Genomic DNA, 19,205 nt, shown 5'->3' with positions numbered 1-19,205 from the left:
AAACACCAACAGTATTAAAGACAGTTTTTTTTTCAGAGGAGGGATTAATGGATGGACATATCTTCCTTTTTTCCCAGAGGAAGGTGGAGATATCCCTCTCTGGCAGAAGCCAATCTTGGAGAGAGGACACTCTATAGTGGTTGACTTCCTGTAGAACGCTACGCCAGCCAATCAATGCTCTTCATTCCAAGCTGACTGTGCAAGCTTACTGAGAGTATATCGTCCCACCTCCAACTGGTACAGAACTTAATGCTTCAGTAACAGAACCTTGATTGGCGACTGTGTCTACCAATCAGAAAAATGGAAAGGCGGGGGGGGGTTGGGGTGTCAAGGTTCATAATTGTTTTTCCAAGCCGCTTCAGTTTAACCAACTGATAGTACAGTACAGTATATTTTATCATAGAGTAGCAGTGTACCACAATATAGCTTTGAGTGTAATATTATTGTGATTTCTCTGTGTCTGTTCCTGATAGAAAGGTATGGTGCAGTGGTTTGTTGTATGATTCTCTACGTTTTTAAACAAGAATGTGATATTACCTGTGACACAGACACTAACACTATATGTGTAGAAGCAACAGATCGTGAAGGAGAGGGATGAAAGATGGAGAGATAGTGACAGGGAGTTAGATGGAATGAGAGGGAGTAGTTACGGTGAATCCCAAACCACCCCCTCGCCCCTACCAACTCCCTCGGAGGGCCCTCCGTTGTCACGTGTTGCTGACGAAACTCCAAGGGTGACTTCCAGAGAGTAGTGATGGGATCAATAAACCCATCAATTTTGGGACACACTCGTGACTTGAATGATGCTTTTGTGTTCCTTTTTAAAATAATAAAACAAGTATGAAATTCAAATGAACAAATAACCACTGTTGCTTTACAAGATTTAAACAGTTAAACGTTTAATTTGGGAGGTATTTAATCCGTTACATGTGTCAAGTCTCGGAATCAGACATAAACAAATGCATGTTGAATATAATTAGGCACGCCTCTCAATTTTTTAAAATGTAATTGGGCAAACTCCAAATATATTGCAGTGTGTGTCGGGATAGTACTTCGCTTTGAAGCCTGCATCCATGCTGGCTAAGTTGAAGTGGCCATAGGAGGGTCTAATTAGCCCTTACACCCTCCATCATTTTCACTCCCTCAGCTTTGGGACACAAATGGCGGAGGCGCGCGTGAATGTGCAAATGGAGTGCCGAGGGGCTAGGCGAAGGGGGTGATTTGGGATTCAGCCTTAGATAGAGAAAGATAAAGGTGTAGGATGTCTGCCTATACAGCTCTATTGGGATAATAGCAGCCTGTGCCATCGGGTACAGTTGCAAGGGGATGAGTCTAGATTCAGTCCGTTCCTGGGAAACTGAGACTGGGTTGAGCCAATATGGAGTAAATTCCCTCCTTTTACAGTTGAGCCATGATTGCACAAAATTGGGTGGTCGAATATAGAACTGACAGATGATATGTATTGTTGGAATAATGATGTTTTCTCATGAAACAGAAGCTATTGTGTGTTACGAATGTTTGCACAAATGTTAATTTCTGTCATCGCTGTGATTCACATTATCAGAGTAAGACAGTGTCTCACTCTTTCTCTGTCCTCTCCTCTCCTCCTTCCCCCTCCTCTCCTCTCCTCTCCTCTCCTCCTTCCCCCTCCTCTCCTCTCCTCCTTCCCCCTCCTCTCCTCTCCTCCTTCCCCCTCCTCTCCTCTCCTCTCCTCTCCTCCTTCCCCCTCCTCTCCTCTCCTCCTTCCCCCTCCTCTCCTCCCACTCTCAGATTGTGTTGTGCTCTGTAGCTGACTGCCCAGTGTGTAACGGTGTGTAATGCTGTATTATAATTATTGTCAGAGCACATGGTCCAGGTTCATTTACGTAATGTCCAGTGTGTGTGTGTGTACTCATTGCCCACTGCATTGTCATATCTGTCAGATGCAATGTGCAAGAGAGCTTACTTCCCTCGCTGTCTCACCTCTTCCCTCCATCCCCCCTCGCTCTCTCTGGACATCTCTAGTATAGACGTTGATTGTAATTAGGGTAATGACCAGCCCACCTACACACTGAAGCACTACCCTCCTCCCCTCCGCCCCCACTCCTGCTCTCTCAACACCCTCCTCCCTTTCTACACTTTTTCCATCTCCTCCCCTCCTCTCTGTCCATCACTGAACCACAGATTCCTCATGTTATGTTCCCTCTGTCGATCTCTCTCCATCCCTCTGTCCCTCCTCCCTCTAAATCTGGCTATAACAGGTCCTGGTTGGGTGGGATTTGGACAAGCACGCACACACACAAACACACACACAGAGGGACAGCCAGAACAATATACCTCCAGCTGAGTGTTAGCTGTGTGTTAACTGCCATCCTGAGTGATCCCCTTCCATGACCTTGCGTCACTCTGTGGGACACAGGCTTTTCACAGTGGGTTAGCCCAGGATAGTCCAGGATATTCCCAGGTGAACCCCAGGACATCCCCAGGAGAACCCCAGGACATCCCCAGGAGAACCCCAGGACATCCCCAGGACATCCCCAGGAGAACCCCAGGACATCCCCAGGAGAACCCCAGGACATCCCCAGGAGAACCCCAGGACATCCCCAGGACATCCCCAGGAGAACCCCAGGACATCCCCAGGAGAACCCCAGGACATCCCCAGGAGAACCCCAGGACATCCCCAGGAGAACCCCAGGACATCCCCAGGAGAACCCCAGGAGAACCCCAGGACATCCCCAGGAGAACCCCAGGACATCCCCAGGACATCCCCAGGAGAACCCCAGGACATCCCCAGGAGAACCCCAGGACATCCCCAGGAGAACCCCAGGACATCCCCAGGAGAACCCCAGGACATCCGCAGGAGAGGCCCAGGAGAACCCCAGGACATCCCCAGGAGAACCCCAGGACATCCCCAGGAGAGGCCCAGGGGAACCCCAGGACATCCCCAGGAGTGTGAAAAGCCTATCAGAGAGCTGTGAAATCCTGTGGAGGGGAGTCCTCTCTTTCCCTCCAGGACCTGGCTGTAGAGCTGTGACACAAACAGAGTGCTGTCCATCCCCTCCCTCCTCCCTGTTTTTGCACCCCTCTCTTTTCTTCCTTCTCTCCCCATCATTCCCTCGTTCTCTCTCTCCTCTGTCCTTTCTTCTTGTCTCTCCCTCCTCTGTCCCTCTCTCTGTGTGTCTGTCTGTTTCTCTGCTCCCCACTCAGAGGAGAGTGTTGTCCTCCCATAACCCCTCACAGCTTTGTTCCTGTGCACACCATAAACAGTCCAATAAAGGTTGTAGGTTCAGTTCAACATTCTGTTTCTGTTGTATGTTCTTCTGACACACACACACACACACACATTTGGAACGGTACTGGAATTACCCTGGGTTCACATAAAAAACAGGAAAGAAAACAACCTTTCCTGACTTTCTAATATTAATGCTGCTGAACTTCCCCCTACGCAAACACTGTGGCCAGTAACCTGATCCAAAGAGCCGTAGCTTTACAGTAAAACAAACACTGTGGCCAGTAACCTGATCCAAAGAGCCGTAGCTTTACAGTAAAACCAACTAACTGTGCTAACAGGCCTGTTTCAAGGTCATTTCAAGTTCTTATTGCCTTTTGTATGTGCAAATTTACAGGACGGTGTGCTGGATATGTGTTGTAGTACCATTTGGAATGTTTGATTAATGCATTCCTATCACATTACAATTCTGTACCACATCAGTGTTCATCGACAAAGGAAATATGCCATATTTGGTGTAGACTACCACCATCCAGGAGATCTGTTGCCTGAGGGATTCTGTCTGTTCTGCTAATTCTGAAGGTTTAATATTCAGAACATCTTAAAAATGAGAGAACAGTCTAAGATCAGTCAGTGTGGAACACAGTTCTGAGATCTGTTGTTGGACAGATTATAGAGCTCGTTGTGAAGCTTCACTGATCTTCATAAGGTATGGATGTAACTGATCTGTCACTGTCAGGCCATCCAGGTACTGTTGATATCAGTGGTAATGTAAACTATCAGGCTATTCAGGTAATTTCCTTCAGAATGACCTTAGTTAATGGAAGTGCAGCACAGACACTAAAGTCCATCCCCGGTGTCTCTCACTCTGCTTCCATCTGGTGGCCAGACTGTGTTACTACTCCTGTCACCCATCAGAGAGACTGGGTAACATGAGGAATAACTCTAACAGCTCAATATCCCAAACATACACACAAAGTATCCAGAAACCACAACAATACTCTACGACAAGCTTTGGTTAAATGTTATGTTTATTCTATCAAGGAGGAACAGTTTAACAATGAACTAAAAATAAATAAGGGGTTTACAAAACGAATGAAAAGACAGAGAAATTATATTCACATATTCAACAATGACCGTTATTGATGACTTAAACTCTCCACATTTTCACTCTGGAATAAACTTCTCTGTGGGTTGGGTTTGGTTTGGATTGAGACGGCACACACACAAAACACAAAAACTCACCGCCCAGTGTGCCACGACGCATCTCTGAGTGTGTGTGTGTGTGTGTGTGTGTGGTGTGTGTAGTTCTCTGTTAAACAGTAGGAATGAAGCCTAGGCAGGATTTGAGTGGAGGTGTCGCATCATTATCATAATCACCGTCCTCTCCTCCTCTTCCTCAGTGTGTGTGTGTGTGTGAGAGAGAGAGAGCGTAGGTGTGTGTGAGTGTACATGTGTGCGTTGTGTTCACTTCTTCTCCCCCTTGTCGTTGTACTCTAGGAAGAAGTCGTTGCAGGCGACTGTGAGCGCCCCCACCAAGATAACAAACTCAGTGAAGTCCACCTCTCCATCGTTGTTGGCATCCAGGTCACCCATCACCTTGTCCACTGCTTCCTTGTCCTGGGCATTCTGCATGAGGGAGAGAGGAAGACTTTTACGGTGTGTGTCTGTGTGTGTGTGTGTCTGTGTGTGTAGTGTGTGAATCTCCTTACCCCCAGGTAGTTGCCCAGCTCTGCAGTGAGCATCACTTTGAGCTCTGCTCTGCTCAGGGTGTATTTGTCGCCTTCGTCCCCAGAGTACTTATGGAAGGTCTGGATCATCAGCTGCATGGCGGTCTCCAAGGTGGACACATTCTCCGTGTTGGCAGGGTTAGACATACTACAGAGGTAGAGAGACAATAGACATGGTTAGGATAATAATGAGTAAGTGTTTCACACTGTAGTACGACATCAAGTGATGTAGGCTGTGCAGGGTGAGTGTGTATTTTCTCATGGAAGCTGAGCCAGGATCAGATCATACACACTGCAGAGAGTAGTGGAGGCTGCTGAGGGGAGGACGGCTCATAATAATGGCTGGAATGGAGTGATATCAAACACATGAAACCCCTCCCAAAAAAACACGTTTGATACCATTCCATTCCGGACATTATTATGAGCCGTTCTTCCCTCAGCAGCCTCCACTGATACAAAGATACACAGTATCAACTGAGTTAACAATAACCCTGTCTGCTGAGCATGGCAGGACAGATAGGACAAGAGAATGATGGATGGATGAATAGAGAGAGAGAGAGAGAGAGAGAGAGAGAGAGGTAAGGTAGAGAGTGGGAGTTGTTGGGTCCTCAACCCTGTCTAGTTCCTGAATTAGTCACAAGTATAAAGTCATCCTACCCGACATCTGAAGAACTACAAACCCCAAGAGCCCTACTGCATTACTAAAGCCACAGACAGTTAGCCATGGATTATGATGATGATTGATGATTAGTTTCCCCACTTAAGGATACATTTATCCTGGATCTGTGGTGAGCCACATTGAGACACTGTGATGGAAAGGAGAGAGGTAATAGTGAGCAGGATATGGGAACCCCAGCCTTCTGATAAGAGTGAAAGTCACACCAGGTAGAAGCACACCCAGCTCTAACCCTAACCCTGTCTCTAACCCTATAGCCCTGTCCTGTCCTGTCCAAACCAGTACAGGAGGAACTGGGACCATGGGAACCTGAGCTGCTCTCTACCTGAGCTGAACTGGATGGTTGGTAACAGAGGAGACAGGTGTATGTATCCCACCACCCTGCCTCCACCCCTCAATCTTTCCATCCCACCCTTTCACCCCTCACTCTCCATCCCACCCCTCCATCTCTCTATCCCACCCCACTATATCTCCATCCCACCCCTCCACCTTCCCTCCCCCACCCCTCTATCTGTCCATCCTACCCCTCAACCTCTCCACCATCCCTCCCCAACCCCTCTTCCCTGACCAATCTACTTCTTTCCCTACAATTACATTTATATTTACACTATCAAATTCACTTTATCCCAACAGAAATCTGAGGTCATTCTTGTTTAGGAAAAATATAGATTTGCCTCCTTTGAGCAAGATATTTACATAAACAGAAAATAAGAAAAAGGCCAGAACAGAGGAAATACAACCGGTCAGAAACTCTACAGGCTAACATCACACCGGTATAGACCAGGGAATAGACATGAAACCACCAAACACACAGAAACATGGAGTAGTGAAGTCTACAGTTCAGGTTGTGTGCTTTACCCTTTCTGTAAGAGTTATATTGACGTTGTTTAGGTTTACAGCACCACAAACTTTGTATCATTGTCTCTAGATCACAAACAGCTCAAATGTATTTCATCGGCTACACATTTCACCATGCTACACAGAACTACCTCCTTTTTTTTGCCTGTTGCTGAAAAACTGCATTCATTCTTGTCAACTCTTTCTTCCTTACCTGAGCAAAGGAGCAGTGCTGGCCTGCTGTTCGACACGTAGAGAGGGAGCGTAATGAAGAACGGTGAGGAGGGGGAGATGGACAGCCTCTTAAATACTTCTCTCCCTCCTCCCACTTCGTCTCTTTCCCCTCCTCCATCCCTCCCTCTCTTCTTCCACCTGTTGCTCCTCTTCTCTGTCCTATCCCCCCGTCTCCTCTCCACCTTCTCTGTTTACGCAACGGACACCTGCCCTCCTGTGATGGACAGATATGATCCATCCATCATAAAAGCTGTCAGACTTGACACCATATCACTACCTCAGGATGATCACATTTAGATTATTAGTATGAAATATTACCCCCACTGGTGTGACATACTCACTACTGTAGATTGTGGCACAGTATAATAATATAATATAATATGCCATTTAGCAGACGCTTTTATCCAAAGCGACTTACAGTCATGTGCGCATAAATTTTTACGTATGGGTGGTCCCGGGGATCGAACCCACTACCCTGGCGTTACAAGCGCCATGCTCTACCAATTGAGCTACAGAGGACCACAGTATGGTACAGTGCTTGACCTAGTGTCGAGAACACTGGAGAACACTAGCAGTTTTACCTGTGAGAGATGTGACTTAAATCATGAAGGATAATTCATGATTCCATTAAGACGTTTTTAAGAGAGACAGGGAGGTGAGGAGAGGGACAACAGGAGAAGAAAAGAGGAGGAGAGGATGAGAGGGGAGTGATGTGATGTTGCCTATTTATCCACTTTGGCCACAGAGAGCCGAGGTGCAGGGAGTGCCACAATGGAGCCACGGTGCAGAGAGAGCCACAATGGAGCCACGGTGCAGAGAGAGCCACAATGGAGCCAAAGTGCAGAGAGAGCCACAATGGAGCCACGGTGCAGAGAGAGCCACAATGGAGCCAAAGTGCAGAGAGAGCCACAATGGAGCCAAAGTGCAGAGAGAGCCACAATGGAGCCACGGTGCAGAGAGAGCCACAATGGAGCCACGGTGCAGAGAGAGCCACAATGGAGCCAAAGTGCAGAGAGAGCCACAATGGAGCCAAAGTGCAGAGAGAGCCACAATGGAGCCACGGTGCAGAGAGAGCCACAATGGAGCCACGGTGCAGAGAGAGCCACAATGGAGCCAAGGTGCAGAGATGGCCACAATGTAGCCAAAGTGCAGAGAGCCACAATGTAGCCACGGTGCAGAGAGAGCCACAATGTAGCCACGGTGCAGAGAGAGCCACAATGTAGCCACGGTGCAGAGAGAGCCACAATGTAGCCACGGTGCAGAGAGAGCCACAATGTAGCAAAAGTGCAGAGAGAGCCACAATGGCGCCAAGGTGCAGAGATAGCCACAATGGAGCCACGGTGCAGAGAGAGCCACAATGGAGCCACGGTGCAGAGAGAGCCACAATGTAGCCAAAGTGCAGAGAGCCACAAAGGAGCCAAGGTGTAGAGAGAGCCACAATGGAGCCGAGGTGTAGAGAGAGCACAATGTAGCCGAGGTGCAGAGAGAGCCACAATGGAGCCGAGGTGTAGCGAGAGCCACAATGGAGCCGAGGTGTAGAGAGAGCCACAATGGAGCCGAGGTGTAGAGAGAGCCACAATGGAGCCGAGGTGCAGAGAGAGCACAATGGAGCAGAGGTGCAGAGAGAGCACAATGTAGCCGAGGTGCAGAGAGAGCACAATGTAGCCGAGGTGCAGAGAGAGCCACAATGGAGCCGAGGTACAGAGAGAGCCACAATGGAACCGAGGTGCAGAGAGAGCCACAATGGAGCCAAGGTGTAGAGAGAGCCACAATGGAGCCGAGGTGCAGAGAGAGCCACAATGGAGCCGAGGTGCAGAGAGAGCCACAATGGAGCCGAGGAGTAGAGAGAGCCACAATGTAGCCGAAGTGCAGAGAGAGCCACAATGGAGCCGAGGTGCAGAGAGAGCCACAATGGAGCCGAGGTGCAGAGAGAGCCACAATGGGGTATCACTTTCTGTCTCAGTCACAGTGTGCTATTGTAGCAGTGGATTACCGAGGCACGCGCCTGTAGTCATATTGTACTGCGTGTCAAAACACAGGCCAGGCCAGGAGAAGCAGTGAAAGCGTGGTTAGATAAACACCACAACAACAGGAGAAACCCTGGAGGAAGGTGAGGCCAAACATTAGTGAAGTCACACAGAGACCCTGCTATGGCGCCAACAATATTCTTTCAAAGATGCATGCCATCCACAAGATTAAAATACAGTCCGTCTGAAAGACCATCTCAATACTTGTACTCTGAAATTGAAAATATTTAATTTAATTTATCATATTCTCAAGCATCTGCTCATTGAACAGTGAGGTGTGTCTGCTCCCCTTAGGGTGTGTGGTGTGATGACCTTGTTGGCTGGGTCTGGTAGAACAGCTGCCATGCTTGGCCTGGCCTGGTACTGTGTGTTTCCAAATGCTGTGTTGGACCCACTGATGGGCAGCAGCCAATTTCAGCTGATGATTAGGTTATGGCCTGAAACAATGGTTATGTCCCCCAGTAGGTTAGATGGTAGTGGTTGTTGAAATGAAATGCAGAACATTTTGGAATGGCGTTAGGGGAATATAGGCGCTCCAGAGGGGGTTTATAATGTAAACAGATCAACAGACCTGAGGCTGTGGTTAGCCGAATGTGTGTGCGTGTCTGGCCTGAGGCTGTTTGAAAGGGAAGCTGGTACCTGATACAGGATCAGAGGGTACTATCTGAATGGAAACAACACCCTTGACAGGCAGCCATGCATAGAGTTATCCCTTCTGTAACACACAGACACACACAAATGTATTCAAGGAAACAAAATTACACAAAAATCCTACATTCATACAAATGCACAGCTATTGTGACAATGTATATTTTAATATGACAACTGCACTCCGCAAACCTAAACAGCAAACTAAGTGCGTCTCCTTGTTTATCTGTGCTGGTCAGTGTAGCCTTGTTTCTTTGCCCACGCCTCAGGCTTATACAACCACTGAATGGTATACTGTCTGTGTGCGTCTTGTTTTCTAACAGTCTGAATGTTAATGTAACGTACACTACTTGTATGTTGCACCCACTAAAGCTCTGAGGCTGCTAGCCCCAGAGGAGTGGAATGTAGGATTGTAGTGTATAGATCTGCCTGTGTTACAGTATATACTTGTTTCTCTCTCCCTGGTGCAATGCAGCATTGCATTCTGTTGGCAGAAGACGTATGTGTATCCTTACTGAGCACAATAGGTGGTGTTGTACATTGGTGTCCAGTTTCAATATGCTGGTGCATCGTGGGCCACGGAGTGTGACACGACTAAATTTAGAAGGCGCCGCTGGTGGCCATGGAAGCAGGTATCAGCGTATTGGTTCTATAAGGTGAGTGAGTGTGTGTGAGCCTTCATGACGCAGGGCAACCTAGAGAATATTGGTTCTATAAGGTGAGTGTGAGCCTTCATGACACAGGGCAACCTAGAGAATGTAATTTAGAGCTGATGCTAGAGCAGTGCTGTGAAAGAAGACATCACTTTAAAACGTTGGCATGGCATTTATTTCAACATGATAATAAACCATTTAGTGTTGATTTTGAGTAGTTATATTTTAAAAAAGAACTGTTGAACTTAATGTTAAAAATGCCTCGATAAAGTATTTATAAAAGATTGGTAGTGTATTGTAAGCATATAAAATATGTTGAGTAGAAGTTACCAGTGTGATTATGTAGTGATATAGAGCCAACAAGGGAGATTGACAGTCCATGACAGGTCTATGAGCCTCTATAGGAACATGGAGCCATATGGCAGTGTTCTTCAAGCCTGGTCCTGTGGTCCCACACACTATAATCAACTCAAACCCATCAAAGCCTTTATGAGTTTAATCTGGTGTGTCAGTGCTGGAATGGAACTAAAGCCTGCACACCCTGTGGGTCACTAGGACAAGGATTGAAGAACACTGCCTTATAGAATGCATAAGACGTCTTATAGAGTGCCTATGAAGCCATATGTAGTTCTTATGAGGCAGGTGTGGTGTTGGCTGCAGTCCTCTGCTCGCTGAGGGTGTTTGCCAGGTAGCCAATCAGAGTCATGTATTCCTTGAAGCTGACCTTCCCATCATCGTTCTCGTCCAATCCCTGACGCATCTCTTTCACCGCAGAGGAACTTTCTGTTCCCTATGAGGTGAGAGGGGAAGAGAGCAGGGATACAGAGAGAGAGAGCGAGAGAGAAAGAAAGAGTCTATCATTAAAGATCACTTCCCCAAGAACACCTGGTGCTGGTTTGCATTATGGCTCTGGTTAAGGTTAGGGTTGAAGATGTGGAGATGAAGCTAGGGTTAGGGTTGTGGTTGAGGCTAGGGTTCGGGTTGAACCGGGATGTGGACACGAATCTAGGGTTAGGGTTGTGGTCGAGGGTTGAAGCTAGGGTTAGGATTGTGGTTGAGGTTAGGGTTGAGGAGTAGTGATACAGGGATAGGTGGAACTTACAGTCATGATGTTGCCCAGCTGATTCTTGACGAGGCCCTGGAAGTCCTTTTCTCCTAGACTGCCCTTCCCTTTGGCAGACTTCAGATACACTCCTACCACTGTCTGGATGGCCGACTCCATAGCTACTGGGAGAGGGGAGAGGGGAGAGAGGAGAGGATGGGGGCGGGGGCGGGAGGACAGAAAAATCACATGTTTAGACAGTTGAATGCAGCAACTGCTCTAACTGGAACAAAAAAGGGTTCTTCAATGGGGACAGCCGAAGAACCCTTTTAGGTTCTAGATAACACCTTTTTTTTCCTAAGAGTGTAGAAAGATGACATCAGAATAGAAGGAAAAGGATGGAAGAGAGGGATGGAGGGAGATGGGAGGAGAGCACAGTGAGGAAACTAAGGAAACTAAGGAAAGGATGGAGAGAGGGGTGGATGGAGGGAGGGAGAAGAGGGGGCAGAGGAGTCTCTGAGGTAAACAATGGGAGCTGTGATCTCTGATGGAGATTGGGATACCTGATCACCATAAGTCAGCAGAAGGCTATGGGTTCACATTACTAAAGCTAAGACCTGTCTGTTACTCTCTCTCTCTCTCTCTAGATATATATATATATGAGGGTGGGTAGGGTGATGTCCTGAGGGTGGGTAGGGTGATTTCCTGATAAGGATAATGGTGATGGGTGATGTCCTGATGAGGGTAACCCTAGAGGCCCAACCCACAGGTAAATCTCCCATCTGACACGCCTGAGTGCACACACATACTGACACACCAAAATGCATGCCCATTCCCACAAACACACACACACACCTGACACAGACAAACCTGTCCCCTGGGCCAAGGCCAATTAGGACTGCTCTTACATTAGCCTAATTAGTGGGTGAGTGACAGCAAACACACCAATGGTCTGATGCCAGGTGTAGGATTCTGTTTCATATCCCACCTTGATGCCACACATACACACTATCCTGTTCGAGTCCCACTGTAACAAACACATTAACCCCCCCCCAAAAAAAAACAACAGACCCACACTGCTGGACATCTCATCACCTTCGTCCCTTTCATCACTATTTCACCAGCCTGCGGGTGTCCCGAGCAAGCCACACCCATCGTCCATAATTAGGACAAGCTCTGTGTGTGTGGTCCTTTGTAGCTCAGTTGGTAGCGCATGGTGCTAGTAACGCCGGGGTAGTGGGTTTGTATGCACTCATGACTGTAAGTCAAATGTATGCACACATAACTAAGTAAAATGTATGCACGCATGACTAAGTAAAATGTATGCACGCATAACTAAGTAAAATGTATGCACGCATGACTAAGTAAAATGTATGCACGCATAACTAAGTCGCTTTGTATAAAAGCATCTGCTAAATGGCATATATTATTATATAATGGATGGGAAACTGGATCCCTTCTGTAAGCCCGCAGATTAATTTCCACACACATTTTTCAGGAACTCAGTCGGGGTCTCAACTTACTGTTGCGAGTTAGAATAGTAGAATGCACAAGGGGCTATTTCTAAATGTGGTTGTGCATCAGCAGTTTCTCTCTTGTTATGTCAGTCACTGATAGTCAGTCAATTAGCCATGTCAGCTAACATGTTTTAGATTGCTAAGTTAGTCTAGTGTCTAATTATCTAAACGTGTAGTAATCATGGTCGAATTACAGACCGGGACCCCCATTGACCATCAGATATTATATTAAAAACGGGAAAACATTTGTCTCCACTCCGTGGCAAAATGTGTAGAATTGCAGCAAACATGCTTTAAAACTGCAACATTTTCTCTACGCCCCATGGCAAAGTGTAGAATTACCGGAATTTAACTCAAATAATTTCACTTAGGGCCCCCAAAAGGCTAGGACAGGCTCTGACTGCATGTGTGGTTATGGATGTGGGTATGCAAACCCACGAGCCACTGGGGCCCCTCATGATGAGTTCAGATTTTTGGTGGCCCCCACCCCCATCAAAGCTGCCCATCCTTGTTATTTATTATGTGTGTGTGTGTGTGTGTGTGTGTGTGTGTGTGTGTGTGTGTGTGTGTGTGTGTGTGAGAGAGAGTGTGAGAGCAGGTCGATCAAATAGTGTATTTTTAGGCCCAAACCGAGGATGTAATGAGACTAACTGGTGTGAAACCAAGCTGCCCGGGCTGCACCAGAATACAGAGCAGAACCCTGGACAGGACTCTGTCAGGGAGAGGGAGGAGAGGAGAGAACAGAGTTTAGTAGGTACCACTAGTTTGGTGATTTATGTTTGAAGCAATGACCTGGGAAAACCAGGTCAGTTCAGGCTCCAACAAGACATGTTTAATTTATGTTTAATAAACCTCACTCTAAATTTACTTTCACATACAGCTTGTGTGAGAAAAGTTAGTTACTTTCAACTATTCAACGTTATTTAGGTAGTCTACGCAAATGAGTATGGAAGCTGATCAATGTTTATTTGTGTTGGCATGATAGCTCAGTTGAATCTTACACAGCTTGTTTCCAACGCTAAGTAGGGTAAAATAGAGCTAGGTATCTGGATGGTAGACTTGTTCTCACTGAAGTGAATTACCCTCATATACCACTAGGAGAGAATGTTCAGGCAGGAATTGTAGGACTGTGGCTTCACATTGTATTTAAATATACAGTGAGGGAAAAAAGTATTTGATCCCCTGCTGATTTTGTACGTTTTCCCACTGACAAAGACATGATCAGTCTATAATTTTAATGGTAGGTTTATTTGAACAGTGAGAGACAGAATAACAACAAAGAAATCCAGAAAAACGCATGTCAAAAATGTTATAAATTGATTTGCATTTTAATGAGGGAAATAAGTATTTGACCCCTCTGCAAAACATGACTTAGTACTTGGTGGCAAAACCCTTGTTGGCAATCACAGAGGTCAGATGTTTCTTGTAGTTGGCCACCAGGTTTGCACACATCTCAGGAGGGATTTTGTCCCACTCCTCTTTGCAGATCTTCTCCAAGTCATTAAGGTTTCGAGGCTGACGTTTGGCAACTCGAACCTTCAGCTCCCTCCACAGATTTTCTATGGGATTAAGGTCTGGAGACTGGCTAGGCCACTCCAGGACCTTAATGTGCTTCTTCTTGAGCCACTCCTTTGTTGCCTTGGCCGTGTGTTTTGGGTCATTGTCATGCTGGAATACCCATCCACGACCCATTTTCAATGCCCTGGCTGAGGGAAGGAGGTTCTCACCCAAGATTTGACGGTACATGGCCCCGTCCATCGTCCCCTTGATGCGGTGAAGTTGTCCTGTCCCCTTAGCAGAAAAACACCCGCAAAGCATAATGTTTCCACCTCCATGTTTGACGGTGGGGATGGTGTTCTTGGAGTCATAAGCAGCATTCCTCCTCCTCCAAACACGGCGAGTTGAGTTGATGCCAAAGAGCTCGATTTTGGTCTCATCTGACCACAACACTTTCACCCAGTTCTCCTCTGAATCATTCAGATGTTCATTGGCAAACTTCAGACGGCCCTGTATATGTGCTTTCTTGAGCAGGGGGACCTTGCGGGCGCTGCAGGATTTCAGTCCTTCACGGCGTAGTGTGTTACCAATTGTTTTCTTGGTGACTATGGTCCCAGCTGCCTTGAGATCATTGACAAGATCCTCCCGTGTAGTTCTGGGCTGATTCCTCACCGTTCTCATGATCATTGCAACTCCACGAGGTGAGATCTTGCATGGAGCCCCAGGCCGAGGGAGATTGACAGTTATTTTGTGTTTCTTCCATTTGCGAATAATAGCACCAACTGTTGTCACCTTCTCACCAAGCTGCTTGGCGATGGTCTTGTAGCCCATTCCAGCCTTGTGTAGGTCTACAATCTTGTCCCTGACATCCTTGGAGAGCTCTTTGGTCTTGGCCATGGTGGAGAGTTTGGAATCTGATTGATTGATTGCTTCTGTGGACAGGTGTCTTTTATACAGGTAACAAACTGAGATTAGGAGCACTCCCTTTAAGAGTGTGCTCTAATCTCAGCTCGTTACCTGTATAAAAGACACCTGGGAGCCAGAAATCTTTCTGATTGAGAGGGGGTCAAATACGCATTTCCCTCAATAAAATGCTAGTCAATTTATAATATTTTTGACATGCGTTTTTCTGGATTTTTGTTGTTATTCTGTCTCTCACTGTTCAAATAAACCCACCATTAAAATGATGACTGATCATTTCTTTGTCAGTGGGCAAACATACAAAATCAGCAGGGGATCAAATACTTTTTTCCCTCACTGTACCTCTATATTTACGTTGATGGCATGACGTTGAAGGTTAAATAAAATATGTCTAATCAAATATGAAATTGTACGTAATTTCATCCATATTGAATGATGAAAACTATTTTTATGTTTCTAAGTGGAATTTAACGCAATTTCAACTGATACATAGTTCTGATTATTATGTTGAAATTAGATTGATGTAACAATCTGTTCGTCAGGTTAAGTCAATGTATTTAAGTTGACGTTTTACCCTAATTCCAATGTTTACAATGCTGGTCGAAACGAGATGAAAACAGTACTGGTATACTTTTTTCAAATCCCATGTATTTTCCATGTTGATTCACGTCACGATACGTTGGTAAATTATGTTGAAACAACGTTATTTCAACCAGTGTGTGCCGGGTGTGTTGTTTGTTCTCATAATATAATATAATATATGCCATTTAGCAGACGCTTTTATCCAAAGCGACTTACAGTCATGCGTGCATACATTTTTTTTTTGTGTGTTCTCCAAGCCATTGTGTGTTCTACAAGGCTTGCAACCTGAAAATGTACATATTCTTCTCCTTTCCTAACACATTTAGGGGATAGATACAATCATGTGAGGGCCTGAAGATGGCGGAGAGAACTTGCTTCAGTCTATTTAGGAGAATCATTTTCAGAATGCTTTGGGTGGTTCACAGCACAACAAAGTTTGAGAACCACTGCTACAGGCCTGACTCAATAAATGAGCGCTGGGCACTTTCACACTATTGCCTATTTAGAGCCAAGTCCACTCACTCTATCCATGCCTATTAACTGTGTGAAACTCGGTTCAGTGGACTCACTTCACCTGCATGAGTTTTGATTATATCGATGGCCAACCCGAATCAATCAACGAGGATGTGATGTGTTCCATACCTTACAAGGTGTGACTGACTCAGTTGCACAACCATACCTGCATGTTGCTGTCATCGCCTCTTGCCACAAGCCATTTCTCCCCCTTGCTATTAAATACACCTGGTTCGCCATTCGACTCGCGCTACCGGTGTCTTACCGTTCGTTAATTATTCAGGGTGAAAAGAGCAGCGAGCGAGCTGCCCTGGCTGCTGTTACACAGGGCCACGGTCGGTGTTAATGTTGTTGACAGACTCGAACGGATGTCATTGTCCACAAGCTTGTCACTGCAACAACGACCGAACCCGTCACTCTTGGGCTCGCGCATAATTTGAGACGATTGGGGGTAGCCTACCCATCGTGGTTTTGTGCCCCCCGCCTTTAGTCTAAATTTAGACTAACTAATCCGGTCGATTTGTAGAGTTGTCCCGAGGTAAGGCTGACATAGGTGAAATAAATAAATAAAGACGCGCTCTCCGGTTAGTCCTGAAGTGTAAAAGGATTGAGGATTGGGTGACCGACAAGGAGAACCCGATCCCTGGCCATCAGGCTAGGTAGCCTTAGGACAATAGACACGCTCGCAAACTATACATTATTGATGTTCGAACGGAGGAAGTAAACTAAAACACATTTTTATTTGTTTTCTGGGAGGCCCATTTGGATCCATCAGCGCAATGCCCTGTTTGAGTCAACGGAACTTCAGACAAACAGGCTAGGCTACATACTTCAGTTACTTTATCTACTCACCGTTAGATTGTGATTGAGCAAAAAAACAAATGTGTTCGATTTAAATGATCTTGTCCAGGCTCTCTCTCTGTCTCTCCCAGACTCTCAGGCACTCTTCTAAAGGCTCAAACTTGATCAACTAGTTGCACTCAAAAGAATCTCTTCCGTGATAGAATTTTTCTTCACCAAACTTTTTTGTATTGTGTCATAGAAGGGCGTGTGCCTGGGAGAGGGCGTGTGGCTGGGAGAGAGCGAGGGAGTTAGGAAATAGATAAAGGGGGAAGGGAAGTGCTGCCAACATATTCATTTCATTGTGTTAATAACTACTCTATAGTTTGCCAATTATTTTATTTTCATGTTTAGAATAGATGGTTTTATTGTAGACTATAGCTTCATTCTAAAAACAATGCAATGTTGTATTTAGAAAAATTAAAACAATTTGTAGGCTTACTATGATAAACTTAGGTATGTTCTTATGAACCCTCCACAAAACGTAAAAAGTAACTTAAAGATTACTTTCCACATTTCAATGTTAGGGATGGCACAAATATTTAAGCCACCACATTGCATTAGCACCTTGAGTGAGCAAGTGTGAACAGGCAATAAGGTGTGTGTGTGGTAGTAGACCCCAGTCATATTTCCACCACACCCTTAAAGTCAACATCAGTTCGAGTTTATTCAACCACGCTGTTCAGAAACACAAACCATAATGTATAATTATTCACAAAGCGAGGATAAACTTACTACAGTCATGTATAACTCACAGATAGGTTCAGTTAGAACATATTCACAGCCATGTTTTTAGTCAGTTGGTTATTTACACGTAGGCTACATTCTCCCCAGTGGCGTGTATTCATGGTTGCCAAGGGAAGCCAGGCTTCCCCAAGAAATTAACAAAAAAAATAAACGGATAAAAGAATGTATCTTTCGTCTCTGTGTTTCATACGTTTCCTTCAATTCGCAAGAGGTTGAATGTATCACACCGGAGAAAGCATCCGCGCGAGCGATACAGCGCCCCTCTGTCTTTGTATGTGTAGCCCATCTATCTGATGCTCTCTTGTCAAAAAGAGAATGATATTGTTGGCGCCAGTAGCATTGAATGCAAGGGAAGCCAGTGAGCATTTGGCCTCCCTTGATATTTTTTAAAAAACAATAATAGCCAACCAGGGTTGAGCTAAACTAAGTAAACAACTGTGAATGGTCCTGGCACACCCTAAAAAAGTGTCAAGGGAAGCCAGTTTGGATTTGGCTTCACACCAATCACATCAAAAGCCAAATGTCATTGACAGAAAACAACTTGAATTGTTGCATCTCATTGTGTTGTTGTCCTCTGGTGGATAGCTAGCTAGCTAAAATTGGCAATTTCCTAAATTAGCCATGGATGGAGATAGGGATTTGGACTTGTGGTTCTTACAGTGCATTCTGAAAGTATTCAGACCCCTTGACCTTTTGCACATTTTGTTATGTTACAGCCTTATTCTAAAATGGATTAAAAATATATATATAATCCTCATCAATCTACACATTATACCCCATAATGACAAAGCCAAAATAATTTTTGCAAATGTATTAAAAATAAAAAACGTAAATATCACATTTACATAAGTATTCAGACTCTTTACTCAGTACTTTGTTGAAGCACCTTTGGCAGCGATTACAGCCTAGAGTATTCTTGGGTATGATGGTACAAGCTTGGCACACCTGTATTTGGGGAGTTTCTCCCATTCTTCTCTGCAGATCCTCTCAAGCTCTGTCAGGTTAGATGGGGAGCGTCGCTGCACACCTATTTTCAGGTCTCTCCAGAAATGTTAGATCGGGTTCAAGTCCGGGCTCTGGCTGGGCCACTCAAGGACATTCAGAGACTTGTCCCGAAGCCGCTCCTGCGTCGTCTTGGCTGTGTTCTTAGGGTCGTTGTCCTGTTGGAAGGTGAACCTTCGCCCCAGTCTGAGGTCCTGAGCGCTCTGGAGCAGGTTTTCATCAAGTAGCTCTCTATATTTTGCTCTGTAAATCCTTCCCTCGACCCTGACTAGTCTCCCAGTCCCTGCCGCTGAAAGACATCCCCACAGCATGATGCTGCCACCACCATGCTTCACCGTAGGGATGGTGCTAGGTTTCCTCCAGACGTGTCACTTGGCATTCAGGCCAAAGAGTTCAATCTTGGTTTCATTAGACCAGAGAATCTTGTTTCTCATGGTCTGAGAGTCCTTTAGGTGCCTTTTGGCAAACTCCAAGCGGGCTGTCATGTGCCTTTCACTGAGGAATGGCTTCCGTCTGGCCACTCTACCTTAA

The 19,205-nt window shown here is 45.8% G+C and overlaps 2 protein-coding genes across 3 annotated transcripts; both read right to left on the bottom strand.

Annotated features, from left to right (window-relative positions):
* Nucleotides 1-4,223: 4,223 nt before the first annotated feature.
* LOC311113892 (protein S100-A1-like) lies at nt 4,224-9,011 on the bottom strand. Its single transcript, XM_084189174.1, has 3 exons — nt 6,666-9,011; nt 4,921-5,086; nt 4,224-4,837 (listed from the first exon to the last, which is right to left on the bottom strand). The coding sequence occupies exons 2-3, from the start codon at nt 5,083-5,085 to the stop codon at nt 4,676-4,678; spliced, it is 327 nt and encodes a 108-aa protein (XP_084045300.1). The 5' UTR covers nt 5,086; nt 6,666-9,011; the 3' UTR covers nt 4,224-4,675.
* Nucleotides 9,012-9,429: 418 nt separating this feature from the next.
* Nucleotides 9,430-17,151, bottom strand: LOC311113891 (protein S100-A1-like). 2 transcript variants are annotated; one of them, XM_084189172.1, is made up of 3 exons: nt 16,938-17,151; nt 11,116-11,237; nt 9,430-10,803 (listed from the first exon to the last, which is right to left on the bottom strand). In XM_084189172.1, exons 2-3 carry the CDS (start codon nt 11,233-11,235, stop codon nt 10,645-10,647), a joined length of 279 nt encoding a protein of 92 aa, XP_084045298.1. In that variant the 5' UTR covers nt 11,236-11,237; nt 16,938-17,151; the 3' UTR covers nt 9,430-10,644. The 2 variants fall into 2 exon arrangements, with proteins under 2 accessions (XP_084045298.1, XP_084045299.1); XM_084189173.1 differs by having other exon boundaries at nt 9,473-10,803; nt 11,116-11,240; nt 16,938-17,141.
* Nucleotides 17,152-19,205: the final 2,054 nt, after the last annotated feature.

Source organism: Coregonus lavaretus (assembly GCF_964263955.1).
Source record: "Coregonus lavaretus genome assembly, contig: HAP1_SCAFFOLD_6816, whole genome shotgun sequence".
Classification (NCBI taxonomy): Eukaryota; Metazoa; Chordata; class Actinopteri; order Salmoniformes; family Salmonidae; genus Coregonus; species Coregonus lavaretus.
This window is presented reverse-complemented; position numbering and strand designations above follow the sequence as displayed.

Excerpts from the sequence above, each read along its gene's own strand:
- LOC311113892 (XM_084189174.1), bottom strand. The coding sequence starts at position 5,085 with ATGTCTAACCCTGCCAACACGGAGAATGTGTCCACCTTGGAGACCGCC. Across the intron at positions 4,838-4,920 it reads AGCTGGGCAACTACCTGGGG|AATGCCCAGGACAAGGAAGC; the intron begins GTAAGGAGATTC and ends TCCCTCATGCAG.
- LOC311113891 (XM_084189172.1), bottom strand. The coding sequence starts at position 11,235 with ATGGAGTCGGCCATCCAGACAGTGGTAGGAGTGTATCTGAAGTCTGCC. Across the intron at positions 10,804-11,115 it reads AGCTGGGCAACATCATGACT|GGAACAGAAAGTTCCTCTGC; the intron begins GTAAGTTCCACC and ends CTCACCTCATAG.